Source organism: Bacillus rossius, chromosome 1 (genome assembly GCF_032445375.1).
Source record: "Bacillus rossius redtenbacheri isolate Brsri chromosome 1, Brsri_v3, whole genome shotgun sequence".
NCBI lineage: Eukaryota > Metazoa > Arthropoda > Insecta > Phasmatodea > Bacillidae > Bacillus > Bacillus rossius.
The window spans coordinates 35,037,387-35,055,191 of record NC_086330.1 but is presented as its reverse complement, the minus strand read 5'-3'; the positions used below and the strand labels follow the sequence as shown (position 1 = coordinate 35,055,191).

General features: G+C 44.1%; 1 protein-coding gene across 1 annotated transcript in view; it reads left to right on the top strand.

Moving 5' to 3' along the window:
* LOC134528043 (protein phosphatase PHLPP-like protein) overlaps positions 1-15,097 on the top strand; it is a 120,473-nt gene extending 105,376 nt beyond the window's left edge. Inside the window, exons 10-15 of the mRNA XM_063361245.1 lie at positions 1,975-2,115; positions 3,372-3,563; positions 6,097-6,343; positions 6,791-6,909; positions 10,174-10,560; positions 13,877-15,097. Coding sequence (XP_063217315.1) covers positions 1,975-2,115; positions 3,372-3,563; positions 6,097-6,343; positions 6,791-6,909; positions 10,174-10,560; positions 13,877-14,522 — 1,732 coding nt within the window. The 3' untranslated portion in view covers positions 14,523-15,097. The remainder of the gene's footprint in view (positions 1-1,974; positions 2,116-3,371; positions 3,564-6,096; positions 6,344-6,790; positions 6,910-10,173; positions 10,561-13,876) is intronic.
* The last annotated feature ends 2,708 nt before the right edge of the window (positions 15,098-17,805 follow it).

Sequence of the window (17,805 nt, the reverse complement as noted above, 5' to 3'; positions counted from 1 at the left end):
TGTTGAGCTGCCGCGAGAAGACGGTGTTGAGCTACCTCGAGAAGGCAGTGTTGAGCTGCGGCGAGAAGACGGTGTTGAGCTACCTCGAGAAGACGGTGTTGAGCTGCCGCGAGAAGACGGTGTTGAGCTGCGGCGAGAAGACGGTGTTGAGCTGCGGCGAGAAGACAGTGTTGAGCTACCTCGAGAAGACGGTGTTGAGCTGCGGCGAGAAGACGGTGTTGAGCTACCTCGAGAAGACGGTGTTGAGCTACCTCGAGAAGATGGTGTTGAGCTACCTCGAGAAGGCAGTGTTGAGCTGCGGCGAGAAGACGGTTTTGAGCTACCTCGAGAAGGCAGTGTTGAGCTGCGGCGAGAAGACGGTGTTGAGCTGCCGCGAGAAGACGGTGTTGAGCTACCTCGAGAAGGCAGTGTTGAGCTGCGGCGAGAAGACGGTGTTGAGCTGCGGCGAGAAGACAGTGTTGAGCTACCTCGAGAAGACGGTGTTGAGCTACCTCGAGAAGATGGTGTTGAGCTACCTCGAGAAGGCAGTGTTGAGCTGCGGCGAGAAGACGGTTTTGAGCTACCTCGAGAAGACAGTGTTGAGCTACCTCGAGAAGACAGTGTTGAGCTGCGGCGAGAAGACGGTGTTGAGCTGCCGCGAGAAGACGGTGTTGAGCTACCTCGAGAAGGCAGTGTTGAGCTGCGGCGAGAAGACGGTGTTGAGCTACCTCGAGAAGATGGTGTTGAGCTGCCGCGAGAAGACGGTGTTGAGCTGCGGCGAGAAGACGGTGTTGAGCTGCGGCGAGAAGACAGTGTTGAGCTGCGGCGAGAAGACAGTGTTGAGCTACCTCGAGAAGACGGTGTTGAGCTGCGGCGAGAAGACGGTGTTGAGCTGCCGCGAGAAGACGGTGTTGAGCTACCTCGAGAAGGCAGTGTTGAGCTGCGGCGAGAAGGCAGTGTTGAGCTGCGGCGAGAAGACGGTGTTGAGCTACCTCGAGAAGACGGTGTTGAGCTGCCGCGAGAAGACGGTGTTGAGCTATCGCGAGGCATCGAGTAATGTCGCGCAGCGCCGTGGTGAAACATGTCGCGTCGCGGATTGTCTGATTCTGTGTAGTCCACCCTGACACCGCATGCTCGTGTGGCGAGGGTTGCGGGTTATATGCCAGCACCCTGACGTGACTCAAATCCGAGGACCGATTCGGTGACCAGTTGGTTCGGAGCTCAACCAAATCCTTGCGAATTTCGTTGCGTTTACGTGTCTGTGAATTAATGTGCGACGTAAAATTCCTGTCAGACAATTACTTCTGTATCTTTTCATGCATAAATTAACTTATTTGAGAGCTCTGCTTTAGATGTACTTTTAGTATTTTCAACTGCAAGTTTAAATAGCTTAATTAAATTTTTTGCCTGACCAATTACGTTGTTGTAACTTAATATTGGTTTTCTGGGTTTTCTCATCTGGATTACACATATGAAATAGCAAAGTTTGGAAACATTTCTTAGTAAAAAAAACTGTTTGTATTTAGCAAACAAAAAATCAGTTTGGCAGGTGAAGCCAAGCCTTCACAGGCAGTGGTAATTTTTTTTTTTCAAAGGTTGTTCATGGAGTTGTTGGTGCCGTCGCGCACGGACGGCCTTAAGCGACTGTTGTGGAAGGGCTAGCAAGTAGACAAGTCGTTGGTTGCTGAATGGGCTAGAGGTCGTAGTGGGGCCGATGCTGGGATGGGTCTCCTCGGCCTCTCGGCATAGCCTTTCCCCGACGCCTCCAGACCTCGTTGAAACTGTGTATCCATTTGCCTGTGGTTCTAGTGTTGAACCCTGCCATGCTGCAGGGACAGGCGGGTCCCGATGGTATATAGGGACCAGCCCGCGCCTGACGCAATCCGACTTGCTGGCATCCATTAAGGGGCAGAGGGCGACACAGCGGGGATTGAGCAGTTGCAAGTGTACTTCGCGGTCGACCCTGGAGGATCTGCAGCGACTGTTGTGACGCAGGTCCCAGCGGCCCATGAGCCTGGTGGACGTGTCGGGGCAGAACCGCACCAGCCTGCCGTCCACGCCGTACCACGAGGAGGGCGGCGACCTCGAGCCGCCCTGGAAGATAGGCTTCTCCGAGACTCCGGGCCTCAGAGACAAGTACGCGCCTCCCGTTTCCGCCGCCTGCGCTATGTTCTATCATTACAACTAGAGATGGAAGTTTCCGGGTAACATACCTAAAGTATTTCTATAAAACCAGAAAACGAGTTAAAATTTCACACAAACAAATTTTTTTCTTACGGTATGTTACATCTTTAGTTTTAGTTAGGTTAGGGAAAAAAAACATTCAAAATTCAACCAGGCCACGGGAAAAATTGAGATTGGCCCATCACTATATATATTATAGTGATGGGCCAATCTCAATTTTTCCCGTGGCCTGGTAGAATTTTGAATGATTTTTTTTCTTTCCCTAACCTAACTAAAATTAAGGAAGGGGCCTAGGTGCGTCTCAGGCCGAAGCCTATACGCCTATGCGGGATTAGCAATTCATAGAAGGGTCACATCCATCTTGTGATTTTTTTTCAGGGATTGGCCAGACATGGCAGCGATTGAAGCCATTGACGAACTCCCCTGTTTTAAAAATAAGATTTAAACTATTGTGAGTAGTAGTTAATGTTAGCAGTTAAAACCTGAATAGACTAAGAGAAAACCCCGGGCACAAACATGCGGGGTAATAATTAACTTTCATGCATTATGTGTAGAAGAATACAGGAGACAGAGGATGGTATGGACAGGGTATAAAAGGATCTACCACGCGGGTGTTTGGGATACTTGGACGCAAGGCTGGCTTTCATATTTTAAGCAGGTCTGGATTTTGACAAGAAGGGCTACAAACGCCCCTGGTGGTGGGTAGTCACACACTTACACCCACCCGGCTTCCAGCAGCACCTAAGACTAGAGAATGATGAAAGGCAAAAACCACTAATAGATCAAATCGGGAAGCCTACAACTCACGTGGTTTCGGTTCCCTACCACGTTCGTGCAACTTCGGATTTCTCTCATAAATTGAAAATAAAAAAAAATCGAAGGTTTAGGTTAGGTTAGGTTAGGTTAGGTCAGTCACAACATGCTTGTTTGCATTGGAAACTTCTGATTTAGCGGCTGATGTGGCGTTAATACCAAAACGTAAAACTTCGGAAATCTTCGGAAATTCTTGCAGGGAACCGAAAGTACGTGAGTTGTAGGCTTCCCGATCAAATCATTTTGAGATTGGAGAATTCGTTGGAAACCTTAAAATAATTTGTGGTACGCACATTATCATGTTTACAGTTGTGGCTCGTGAATGTACACTTATTTTAATGAGCTGACATTTTGAGAAGTTGTTCGTGGAATGATGGGGGATGGCGGGGGGACAGGCTGTACGTGACGCAGATCCGCCTGCCCGCCTTCTGCAACACGGAGGGCCTGTTCGCCATGTTCGACGGCGGCAACAACGGCGAGGTGCCCGCCGCGCTGGTGCGAGCAGTGCCGCGCATCCTGCTGGAGGAGCGCACCGTCAAGGAGACGGCCGCCGAGTACATGAAGTACACCATGCTGTCCGCGCACAGGTGCGAGCCCCCCTTCAGCCCCCGCGAAGCCCCGCGAGCCCCCCTTCAGGGCCGCGCGTTACACGTGGGGGACGAGGTCGTGCATGTCCATATACAGCATACAACACCGTCAAAACTACCACCTAAATGCAAAAAAAAACAAAAAGAAACATGATTAATTTGGAGAGACCTGAAAAATTCGCGGGTTCATTACGTGCTATGCCAAAATTCAAATAATTATACCTTAGTGCTGCTTCTGCCATTGGTCCATTGTTGATCTGGAGGACTGAGGGCCAGTTAGAGACCCTCACTCGTAGAAGTGTCGAATCACAGGCCACCCAGTCGAAACGACTCACAAGTCAGCAGCCAATGAACAGTTGGCATTTGCCCGAGTGTGTAGAGGATATTGGAGTCTATCCTGAAGGTCATTGAACCCGCGAGTTTTTCCGGTCTCTATCAATTTGCAATTTAACAATTAAATCCTTTACCATTGTAAATTCATTGAACGTAATTTATTTAGCATGAATTTTGTACCAGACTGTATATTATATATTGTATAATATATATAGCTTTGGTTACATTTAATAACAATTTTTACGTAATGACGCACATGTTTCCGAAACAAAAAAATTGGTTGTCTGTAAAGTCGGTTTATGGACGATAGTTTAAACGTGCCAACGCCATAACGAAACATTGATGAAAATGATTACATACTTTTATGAATAAAATTGAATCATTTTTATTGTTGAATTATCACTATTTTGAATGGATACAAAGAAGGAGTGAAATGAAATCTACAAATTTTAATGCTAAATTTTCCTTTTATTTGCACACGTTAATTCAAATATGTTTATTACTTTAACGAAGAGATTATTATTTTAACTATAACTTTTATACGTGTTTGCTATTTAACTTATTCCAATCTGTGTTATTCTGTTAAGGATAGGACGATGATAGGAAAAGTAGGAAACGAATGGGAGTGTTTCAAGTTTAATGTGCCTCGAAAAAGTCAAATCGATGGTTGTTCCAACCGAGTGGAAGAGAGATAGATGCGGCACAAGCGTACAATGAGCGTAACGGGACACAGCGAATGGGACAATGAGCATAACGGGACAATGAGTCATCCTTTTTCGTGCGTGCGGCCGGCGTTCATCGATTTATTAGACGTTGTCACGTCAAAATCTATAAACAATCTTTCAACCTCCATAACAGAAATAACGAGCTTCTTCGTGATGTTCCATCTATATTTATCTTTTAAATAATAATTTTCGTATATTGTGAATCGCTAGCATATTATGTTACTAAATGGTTATTAATTAATTCAATAAATATATTTTTAAAATATTATACTCCTTGCCTCTTCCCCCTCCCCTAACCCAAAAAAAAAACTCAGTCATGTAACACAAACTGAAGTATTGTTACAAACCAAGGGAAAACAGAGCTAGAAATTATATGTAGACTAATTAATAAATGTTTAATTTATTAAGTACACTTAGGCCCCTATACATATTATAAATTAACTACACTAATAAGTACATATATTATTCACAGCTGCCTGTTAATTTCTGAACAGTCCTATGTCTGTTGGCTCAATTAAAAGCAACTGCAACACTTTTTCGCCTCGCCGATGTTACCTTAAAGACACTCGTCATTGAAGAACTCGCCTGCTCGCTGGTATCGCGACCAACCAATCTGCTCTGCAGTTGCCGGTCAGGCCTTATATACCCACCTCAAAGCCCCGCCGTCTCTGGTGAGCCAGATGTAGCAATGAGGGTGACGGCCGCACTCCTCCAGACCTCTCGGCACAGAAGCTTACACCCGTGCGGGGCAAGGGGCGGGACTAGTGGGCCAAACCCCCAGTAGTAAACACGTTTAGAGTTGCGTTCGTGCCTCGCATTCCGAAGGTCACGTGGCGGGCAGCCGGAACCCTTCCTGACGATTCAGCACCGCCACCCTCCGCAGGTAGGAGAAGGGCAGCGGGGGTGGCTTTCCCCGAGCATTTCGCGACAGGCCAGGCATTTCCACGGAGACCGACCTTCTCCACTTGCCTCGCAACTATGTGAAGGAAAAGCGTGTCAATCAGTTTGTGTGAGAGATCCATAAGTAGGGGACAAAAGGCACGTGTGGCATTACTACTGCCCTGTCCTGCTCTGTGATTCAATTCACGGTGTTTCCCCTCCCAAACACGAGCCGCATAAATCAGGCTGCTCTACCTGGGACACAGGTGCGTCGATGTACGTCAGTTAATTAGTGTAGCTCGTTTAAGACCGCATTTGCTCGAACACCATGTTGTCAAACTACGTTAGGTCAAATGATACTTTTTTTGTTACCCGGAACGTTCGTAGTTAAAATTCTTAAATTGTACGGGATGCAGGGTTGCCGAGACTGTCACTCCCCACATGGTCTCCGTCACAATTCCACTTGCTTGTCGTTTTTGATGTGTTCATGTACTGTTAAGTCCTTCCAGTGTTATTGTAATTGTGAACCTGGCTCGAGTGAGCAGTGTCTGCACCGGGAGGAAGGAGAAGGCAGTGTGAGCGGGGTGTTGCCGCAGGGAGCTGAAGGAGAAGGGCCAGAAGTACGGCGTGTGCGGCACGCTGTGCCACATCTCGCGCGCGCGCCCCAGCGGGCCCGCGGCCGCGCCGCAGCCCGTCATGACGGGGTCGGGCTTCGTGCCGGGAGGGCAGCGCTACGTGCTGCGCGTGGCGAGCGTGGGCGAGGCTCGCGCCGTGCTGCAGCGGCGCTCGGGCGCCGTCGCGCTCACCCGCCCGCCCGAGGCCTCCGCCGCCTGCGCCCAGAACGTAGGTCGCCTTCCGAACTAAGTGGGTTGTTGTTGGAGGCATACTTTCCATTTAAATGGCGAGTCTAGAATTTTTAATAGTACCCAAATTGTATTTAACTGGACGTCTGATAGGCGCTACGTTATCCTATGAGTCCGATGTCATCCATCACAAATTCATTCACCTGGCCCCTGCAGTGTTAAAATATCCCACAAATGACTGTATGTGTATGTTGCTACTAATTACCTTTAATTATAATTAATATGGTGTATTTGTTTCTTTTTCTCCAAACTAAACAATAAGGACAAAGTTTTGCCATGCACATGCATTTCAGAATGCACTGGAATGTGTGCAAAAGCTTAACCTCAGTCTCCTGAGATTGCCACCCTAGAAAGGCCACTCAGATGTCTTCTCTGGCCACAAAATCACCATAATTACTTTAATGCGTTTGTATTTTTCATTTTGCAGAATCTGAATCGTAGTCATGTTGGCTACAGCTCTGTGTTTCCCTTGGTAATTCCTGACCCTCACATCAGCGAGGTCATTCTGGAAGAAAACGACGAGTTCCTCATCATAGGGAACAAGAGGTGAGTTTATTTCCCTCCTGAATGCAAAAAAGTGTTGATTCTTAAGACGGCTATACGCAATAGTCAACCAAACATGTCAACAGAAAACAGCAAACCGTAAACGTATTGTTGGAAAGGCAGATATCTGTGCTCACACGCAGTGTGAAGACGTTCTTTTGGAGTGACAAAATTGCGGGTAATGTCCCTTAAAAGGTTATCTTGGAGGCTGTATTGATCTGCAATCAGGGATTCCACTCCTTCTGGCATTCCTCTACGAAAATCATTCAAACAGGGCTGTGAAAAGTGAAGCAAATGAAACTGTACTTAAGATTCCTCAGACAACTGTTACTCCAGTTAGGAAGAGGTAGAAAATATGTGAGATAAGTTATGCCTTTAATTGTAAAATGAAGGGAGAATGGATAATTTTTGTTGAAAAGGAAGCCCTTATTAATTACTGGAGTGTTTGTGTTACTGACGGATAACTGCTTAGTTTCGATTACTAGTCTAGATAGTAACAAAGTGGCTTGCATTTTTGTACTTTGCATTTTCATGTTTGGTTGACTAGTATGAAGACAGCTTTTTAGCTAATCAAGTGCTTACTTTATCATCTTCCATGTCACACAGGAGGACTCCTTTCCTGTATAACTCCCATACTTCACTCTTCCTTGCATCAAACTATACTTTCCTGTAACATACTATAGCACAGGACCAGATTTTAATATCAATGAGATTTTGTCCTGCTTGTTGGCCATGAAAAAACATATAATTAAACTCATTTTGTGGGAGGTAGAGGAGAAATTTAGTCCATATTTTCTAAAGAATTTAATATTACAACAAAAAACCGAGTTTTTAAATTAATTGATTGTATCTGTTACAATGAGAAGCTTTTGTCGTAAAATTACACTCGCCTTACCCCCTTTAATTTGAAAAATTAAATTATACAGCATTTTGACCCAAACTTAAAATCATTCATGTCTTAAAAGGGATTCCCAAGGCTAAATCTTTACGAAACACCCTCTGTTGGAATTTCTATTACTTTTTTTTGTTCATACATTGAGGTTATAAGCACTGTACAAGTAAAGTAAATTGTAGGAGCCGGGCAGTGTTTGTCTGGATTGTTTTGTTGGAAGGATATTGGGACTCAATGGAAAACCAAAATGATGATGGCAGGAGCGTGATTTGAACCCGAGCCTTACCAAATGCGAGTCCCACATTTTACCACTACCAAAGTTTTTTTTTAACTTATTGATTTATTATTTTGACAAGAAATATTTTTGACCATATTTAAGCTTTAGAAATTCACACCCACGCCTTACATGGGACTATAGCATGTCTCATCCTTAGATTGCAATGTGCAGTCTAATGGGTTTTTACTCTCTCTTTCCAGTTCACCACATCTGGTATTAGCGCTATCCTTGTTTCAATATACACTGTTTGCCACATATATAAACATAAAGAGCATAATCGACACAACTTCATGATGTAATGAATTTTTTTTAAATCTAATTAAATATTATTTTCCTAGAGGAATATTATAATGATAATTTTTCAAATACTTGTTTGAATTGTATTTCAACAAAAGCATAATCTGTTAATATTAAATTTGTAATTCTAAGGAAAAATACTGAAATACACCATCTTGGTTTAAACTGCTCGATTCATTAACTTTTTTATTATTACATTTTTGGTTCTGTTTGACCGTATTACATAGTAATTTGAATGCCTTGTTATCGATAGTGACTGAATGATACAAACAGTTACTTCTGTAAAAAAATAATTGGTGTTTAAAATCGATATTTCTTTTTTTTTCATTCAGAATGTATACATTTGCAATAAAACTATCTAAAGACAATATTTTATGGTGTTAGAAAAATCAACAAATAGCGTAATTAACAATATACTAAAACTGATAATAAAAGTAATTTAAATAAATTGGTTGTCTGTAATGTCGGTTTACGGACGATAGTTTAACGTGACAACGTCATAACAAAACATTGATGACATGATTGCATACTTTTATGAATAAAATTGAATCATTTTTTATTGAATTATCACTATTTTGTATGGATACAAAGGATTAAATTAAATCTACAATTTAATTGATAAATTTACTTTTATTTTGCACTCATTAATTCAAATATGTTTATTACTTTAACGAACAGATTATTATTTTAACTATAACGTTTATAATGGTAGTTTGCTATTTAACTTCTTCCAATCTGTGTAACTCTTTTAAAGGATGGGACGGTGATAGGAAAAAGTAGGAAAACGAACGGGGAGTGTTTCAAGTTTTAACGTGCCTCGAAAAAAGTCAAATCGATGGTTTGTTCCAATCGAGTGAAAGGGAGATAGATGCGGCGCAAGCGTAGAATGAGCGTAACGGGACAATGTGCGTAACGGGACACTTTTTTTTGCGTGCAGCTGGCATTCGTCGATTTATTGGACGTTGTCACGTCAGTAATAATTGTTATAGTAAATAAATAGTAACATGCCAGGTATAGTCCGGCAACTTTGTTTTCGACCTGCGCAGACCCCGGTGTCAAGCGGCGGTCCCGTGATTCTAGCGGAGTGGAGTGGAGGGGATCAGTTGATGGTTGTGCGCTGCCTGGATACGCCGCTTCCGAGGTAGTGCTTCGCAGGTCGGTTTACACGATACGGTGTTTGCGTTATCGGGAATACCTTTCAGCCACGTCGCAAAGAGAGTGAAGTGTTTTCGTGCACGTTGTACTTGAGGGAGGAGTGGCCCTCCCCTTCCACCAGACGATTCGGTGTGGGAGGCAGGGGCGTAGTAACCGGGGGGGACAGGGTGGACGTGTCCCGCTGAACTTTTTGGGTGGAGGGGACTGCCCCCCCCCCCCCCCACTTTCTAGACCGTGATATTTTTATTTTATAATATTATTCTGCCCAACTTTATTTTTAATTTTTTCACTCATCAAATTTTATCTTAAGGAAACATTACTTTTAACATCGATGTATCCAATGGTTAGATACAAAAACTGCTTAAAATGCGCTATTTTGCACTTTTAAAATCAAAATTTTCCTGTGGAGAACCCCCGGACCCCCCGTCTTAGTAAGAAGGGAATGGGTTTACATGATATCAAAATCATTATTTGTCCCCCCCAACTTTATGAACACAGCTACGCCAATGGTGGGAGGAGGGGTCGGATTTACGGAGGGAGAAGCTGCGCGGAACGGAAATGTCCCAGGTCAATTACTGAGTTGCCGGGTTATAGTAGGAGGCGCGAACCAGGGCGGGTGCAGTGACGGGGAGGCGGCGTGCCGCAGGTTCTGGGAGGTGGTGGACTCCGACGAGGCGGCGGAGGAGGTGCGCGACCAGCCCAACCCCATCCTGGCGGCCAAGCGGCTGCAGGACCTGGCGCAGGGCTACGGCGGCGAGGACAACGTGAGCGTGCTGGTGGTGCGCTTCCGCGACCTCGGCTCCGAGGTGGAGCAGCTGATGCGCGAGCTGCGGCACACCATCCGGCGGTCGCGCCGCCGCGCCGCCGACCACTGCAGCCTGTGCGAGGAGGCGCGGCTCCCCTCGCAGCAGCTGCAGCTGCAGCAGCAGTTGCCGCGCCGCGACTGCCGCGACTGCAGCGGCGCGCCGGACACGGAGCGGTCCTCGCCCAGCGGCCAGAGCGACCGCGCCGCCAGCGACTGCGGCAAGGACAGGTAGGCGCTGCGCCTGCCGTGGTGCTGTCGGGTGCATTGACTGTCTTAGATGGCCGGTATGTAACATGGTCAATGAATTCGTCAAAGTAAAAAATATTTATTTTAAATTACAAAAAAAAAAATGGTGCTACGGAGGAAACGCGAAAGGGTTGAAAGGCTACAAGCAAGAGCCAGCTAGAAGGGCCGGCAGGGTAGTTGTTGGAGGAGTAGGAAGGGGGGGGGGGGTCTTTACTCGGGAGTTTATTGATACCGGCTGGCCCTTGGAGAGGGAGGGTGGGGGGGGCAGGGAGGTTGAATGCTAAGCATTGCGTCATGGCGTCACGGCGTTTCTAGGTATTCTAGACCATCCAATCTTAAATATGTTTCCCGTTGGATTTTTTTTTCTTTTCGAACTCTCTTCGTGCAGAAGTTGGCGTGGTTCCATTCAATTGGCAGTTAGCCGTTTTCTTCTTACAATTTCCCAGTCAACAAATTTTTTTTCTCGTTTTATAAATATTGTTACGAACGTGAGCAAGGCCACGACACGTGTAGGTGCACAGCTGGATAACATCATGTGGCCGCGCAACGTGAGACGTTCCGTGCGCGCCTGGATCACCGCTTCTCCTCCCTCCAGCCCTCAGCTCCCGGCGCGGCGCTGTTAGTTTGACATCCGAAACCTGACAGCTGCGGATTTACGTGAGCCGCCGACACGTGTTTCGAGAGATTTCTGCCGTCGGGTCGGCGCGGAATAACGCGACTGGCCCCAGCCGCGAGTGATTTCTGGAAAGCGCCTGGGCAGATATATAAGATGAGGACGCCGGCCTCAGAGTCAGAGTTCAGGTGGCAGCTTTCCCGCGGCGGAGTTTCCGGGGCGATAGTGCCGCGGGTGCGGCAGAGTGGCGAAGTCCTTGGACGAAGGTTCCAGGGCAGGAGTTCAGTGGAGTCAGGAGTTTTCCCGCGGCGGAGTTTCCGGGTGATAGAGCGGCGAAGTCCCTGGACGAAGGTTTCAGGTCGAAGAGTTCAGTTCCGGGCGATAGTGTCGTGGGCGGGGCGGAGTTCCTAGCGAAGCTCCGAGCGAGGCGTCGAGTGGGATCTCGGCGAAGGGGAAGTGCGACGGCGGCGGCGGAGTGCGGCGAGGGGTGCTGCGGCGAGAGTTGCGCCAGTGGTGCGGCCCAGCGAGGTGTGCGGTGTGTAAAAACCAAGTGACTGGGGATTAAACATTTTTAAGTACAATTGATTAATTGGCATTTTTAGATTATTTGCTATTAATGTAAATAGTGGCAATAAATAAAACTCTGTGCTTAATAAAATCTTTAATTGGTGTATCCTTTACGAACCCGGTAAATCGTAACAATATATAATCTAATTTAAAAAAAATAATTTCCGATGACTCTCAAGTCTGTAAACTTTACCGAGATTTATGGCTGAGGTTATGGAATTCACTGCAGAACCAGTGGAAGTTATTAATGAATAAGTTCAGTTCAGTTGTTAGAATATCTGGCGAAATTTAATGTTTATTGTGTAATTTTAACAAAGGATTTTCAGTCATATTTATGTGATCTTTCAGCTGTTTTCAATTTTTCATATAGCCTTCTGACTGATTCACAGAGATTGCCTGAGAGCTTTAACTGAACGGTTTTACTTACTAAGCAGGGGTGGCTCCAATAAGATCTTTTTGGGAGGGGATATCATACAAAGAAAGGATGCAGTTGCAAAATATTTTAATTATTGGCCTTCAAATATTTACAAAATTACTGGTCTCAAATACTGAACTTGAATATTTTTATACATCTTTTGATGATATAAAAGTTTAACACAAGAATTGAAGGATTTTTGTAAACATTAATAAGCTCTCCAAAATATTTTGCTCCCCTTCCTCTTCCTGTGAAGCCATGCTTATTACTATCTAGCGTAATATCGAATGATAGGCCTGAGCAAGGTGGATATGTAGTAGAACATTGGATTGAGATTCGGCAGTACCTGCTATATGGTCGTCCATTTCTATTCTTGATTAAAATTATGTTTGCTTGTCATATGCGACTCCATTTTCCTGCGCAGTATATTGGTCATGTTTAAGCATACATTTATGAATAGAACGTTCTGTGTAAGCTCCAATCCTGCTCACTGATATTGGACTTATTTGAAGATGAGATCAAAAGATTGAAGCCTCTTCCATCAGTGGCATGAGAAGCAGTTCAGGTGCAATAATACAAGGAAAACTAGGAAGAATCATACAATCGAAGGATATGATTTAATGACACACATCAGCAAATAAAAACATAGTGCTTAGCAAGCCCCATGGTAAAGACAAGTTATATAAATGCCAGATATATTACAGCAATTGTGCTCACAATACTGAAGAACAATTATGCTTAAAGAACACCTTAAAATTAAGAGGTCTTTTACAATTTCAATTGGTCCCAGTTCTTGTTAACACTCGTGAAATAGGTAGTAAATGTTATGATAACTAAAGCCTCGAGCTTTTGTACAATTTCAAATAAATACATGGAACCACTTCTAATGCAGTTTAACTCAACCAAATTAAGCTTTTTCATGTTATGGTACCTAGGTACCATGTTAACAAAACATTTTACAAGAGTAGGAGTATTTAGAGATAATGTAGTTATGACCACGCCACAAACAATAAAAACCCTTCTCCCGCTGTTAACTATACAAAATACAAGGATTACACATTTAATTAGATGAACCAGAATAAAAAGTAATGCATTTTACTAGCCTAGGAATTGCTTTAAAACTCGCTCATACAAAGCCACATCATACGAAATTAGTAAAAAAAAAATTATACGTACCTTGAGTACGTAAAAAATCTGTCAATCTGAGCAACAAAAAATAATAATAATTTAATTGCGCCAAGGAACTCAGACAGACGTGGGTCATGGACTCGATTATGGGGCACGATCATAAGCAAGAAAATGAATACTAAGCTAACCAATAAATAGGGACCAGAAAAATTCGCGGGTTCAGTGATCTCTAGGATGAACTTTATAGTTATACGTACACTCGGTCAAATGTCACCCTCTCGTTGGCTGCTGTCTTGTGAAGGTGTCCCAACGCAGCGGCCTGTGATTTGACACAGCTTCGGTTGAGTGTTCCTCACTGGCCCAGAGTCGTCCAGGTGAGTTGTGAGCCAATAGCAGAGGGCAGCACTGAGGTATAACTATTTGAATTTCAGTCTGTCGTGAAATGAATCCGCGAATTTTTCCGGTCTCTACCAATAAAACAACACAAAATACCTTATGGCCAAACCCAAATTTAAACGGTGGCAGCCAAGAGACAGGGTGTTTGTTGCACAGTCACAGGGAGTGTTGTCCCGCAGGTTCTCCCCGCAGCCGGTGCTGGCGGACGGCGCTCCCCGGAAGACGTTCGCGTCGCTGGAGCGGCGCAGCCACCGCGACAGCAAGCGCGGCAGCGGCGTGGCCCGGGCGATCCGCGCGCGCGTGGAGGAAGACGACGGCGGGGGCTCGGGCTCGGACCGCTCCGGCACGCAGCTGTCCGAGGAGCAGTTCAAGTGCTGGGAGTACATGCTGGAGCAGAACACGCAGCTGCTGTTCGACAAGGAGCTGGACACGTTGACGCGGGGGTTCACGCGCCGGCCCGTGCTGGAGCCCTTGTGGCCCCGCGGCGGCGGCGGCAGCGTCCACAAGGGCCGAGCCCTCTCCCGCAGCAGCCCTCACCTGTCGGAGCCCTGCGTAGCCGCCGCCGCAGTCGCGCCGCCCGCCGTCTTCCTCTCCAAGCACTTCGGCAGCGCGCGCTCCTTCGCGCCCGGAGCCCGCTACCCCGCCAGCCGCCACTTCCTCAACGGCGGGCCCAACGCCGCCTACTTCGGCAGCCTGCAGAGGCTCATGCCCTACAACCTGGAGTACAACTTCGCCGTGATGCAGGAGAAGGCCGCCGCCTTGGACTCGCTCGAGCAGGACGGGCGCATGCAGCAGTACTGGGAGGTGGCTACCACCGAGCTCTAGTCGGCGTGACGACCGCCCTGACCAGACCGTCAGACCAGTGCATACTGGTAGTGTAGGCTGCCGTGTGAGTGGACGAACACACGACTCGAGCTCGCACATCTAGCCAACATTAAGAAATAGAGAGACCAAAATTTTCAGGTCACCTTTGCTGTCAACTATGAGAACAATTACGTGTTGTTTTAATACTTAGTGCTCGTCACATGGAAAATCCAGATTGACAGTCTCGTGTGTGTAAACTAGACTGCAAGGAAAGTGTACTTTATATTGTTAGATTCGAAATTCATCATTAGACAACAGTATGATGAGAAACTTACTTTTGGACTAAAAAGTGTATGATTCCAGGTGAAAATATGAGCCCAAGGTTTAATCAAGAGTGTATGTTCATTAAATCTTGTTTATCATTGTATGATGCGTTTTGTGTTTTTGTTGTTTTTATTATGTTAAATTACAAAGCATTTGCTTGTTCTAAATATGATGTAGGAAAGGTTTTTTAAAATCATATTATGGACCCTCATGAAACCATGCTATGTCTAACATTTTTGGAATGGGTCAAGAAGTACTGTCGAGTCAATTCTACAGTAAAACATTGCTTTGTGTTTAATTTCTACACCTTTCTCATGTGAAATAATAAATCTTAACTAACAAATGTTCTGTATTCGCTATGTTGACAAATAGATTTGTGGATGAGTTTTCTACACTAATTAAATGTTCTGCCTTATAGGTATATTCACATTACATGAAGTGAATATTTCTGTGTGTGCAGCGAGAAAGATTGAATAGCTACAATTTTCAGACATAAATTTTTTTTTTGTAAAACTTTATCAATTTCTTAGTATGTCCTTTTCATAAATCAGCAAACATTGCCTATGTATTTTAAAGGTTTGTTTTGAATTAAAATATTTTCTTCATTTTAGAGATAAAATTAATTATATCATCAATATCTAAAACGGGAAGTAATGTGTTTGATTATGCTATAGAATTATATAAATTTTTTTTTACATATTTGTCCTACTGAACATCATCAACTGTATTCTAAGGTACACTGTTTTTTTACTTACTCAGTTTTATAAATATATTTTTTAAATTGGTATATTTAAATTTTAGCAACATTTATTATTAAAAAATAGAAGTTAATTTTTTATGTAGTAGATATTTTAACAGTTCATTGACCTTACAGTATGGTATTTATAACTTTGTGTTCAGATTTAACTGGTTAAATATGCAATTAACTATTTGGCAGCTCCAAAATTAAATGAGGACAGATTGTCAGCCAATCCCATACAAACACTACCTGCCCACGTGCCCGATGATGCAATGCGAAATACTATGAAGGAGATAACCCATCGAGGTGCACAGGGAGCTCTTAAAAGAATAGGTTATGTATTTAAGTGGAACTATTGACATTGACATTGTACGTGCGGAGACTGAAGCCCGGTCTTCAACCTGCTATCAATATTAGCCCCTGCTTGTGGAACGCACCCATTGGCCGGCGGTCATGGCTCAGATAAATAACCTTCCTTACGGTCACCAAATTTAACCCATGTGTGAAATACAATTACATACTAAATAATTATAATAACTCAAATCATAACGATTAATGAGCAATGTTTTATTAAGGTATATATGCCACGTAATATTAAGTAATTTTTAGCCTATTCTATTTACCATTTTTTGTGAATTTTGGCGTGCGGTGACGCTGTCTTCCTCCCTCACGCCACCCCCTTTTTGAACAGTCTTCATCAGCTCGCGGCTCGACACACCGTTCCATGGGGAGCCTTCCAGTTTGCAACATTGATACATAATTATTGGTAAATATAATTCTACAACCGAAACCTTTTCTCTAGTAGCTCACCACGTGTCCTCGTGTCATTTTTCAGTGCCGGGACTGTACCGCCCGCCTTAAACTTCAACCCCCCCCCCCCTCCCCTATGTGACTATGTACGGGACTGGCCGACTCAAGGGCATTGTTTTAATTAAGAAAGCATTGCATATGTCTGCCAGACTCACAAACATTTTCGTTAATTCTTCTGCACTTAAACGGCTCGTGTAGCCATGTTCGAGTTGCAGTTTAACCAATAAACTTACGGGATTAGCCGTCCCCAATCAAACATCACCAACCAGCAGCCTAAGAGTGTAGTGGGTCATACTGTGGTCGACGATCCACGCAACAGCAGTGGTTAGTTTGCGAACTAGCCTGGCACCCTCGCGGATATATTTCAACAGTTTCAACACCTAAGACCCACTACACTGCGGGTGATGATGACAGTAGTAAAATCAGTTCAAGACCAAAGATGCTGGAGCACCAGGAATCAGCCCTAGACAGTGGTCCGAATTGGACTACGCAAGGACTATGGCGTCACTTCCGCGTGCATGGAGTGGATGTAATAACATGAATGAAACTTACTTTTAAAAATCTGATGGTATTTATGTGGAAAAGAAACACAAATTAAAACTGGTAAGTAAGTCAGTCTTTCTCGCTGAATTACGGTCCTTAAATCTTATGTAAACGTTCACAGCAAAGAGCGAATGTTCGTCGTGGAAGTACTGTCACTTGGCGTACTCCGGCAGCTGTGGCACACCGAGGATGGTACTGAGACCCAGGCTTAAAATAATGCCTCAAGGAGGTACACTCGTCATATTTACATACTAGAATTACACTTTCACATTAACTTCCACCGTAGAAAACTGCCAAAAATCTTGAAAACAGAATAAATTTTCAGGATTATTTTTTCTTTCAATAAACATAATTTTATTTCTAAATCTACATCTCATGGTGAAACAAAGTTACATACTTTAACATTCTTCGATATAAATGTTCTGAGAGCCTTCTAATTTTACAGATGTTGGTAGGTATTGGTAAGTAATAAGAATGAGCTAAATGGTTACTTTCCAATACTGGTTACAACAGTTATGGATCCGATTGAATAACTAGTTATTTAAAATGGTTATCGTTATCAGTCATTGGGCATGATAGTCTATTTTCCATTATGCACTATTCCAGTTGTAATGAGAGGCTAAAAAAAAATTACAAACATCAAAATACTGGTGTAATTATTTATTGTTATTGTATTTTTTTTATTCAAAAGAAAATATTTTGTCGTGGTTTCATAGGTTATTGTATACAATTTGTTCAAATCACCTAATATTTTGCATGATTAAGAAGTAATTTCTACTGACTAAATAAATGAGGCACATTTTATATACTTCAACTCATATTTTGCTTTAATTTGAAATTCAGAGGCTATCGCCTATTGCCTCACACATTAAACAACAAGGCGCCCGC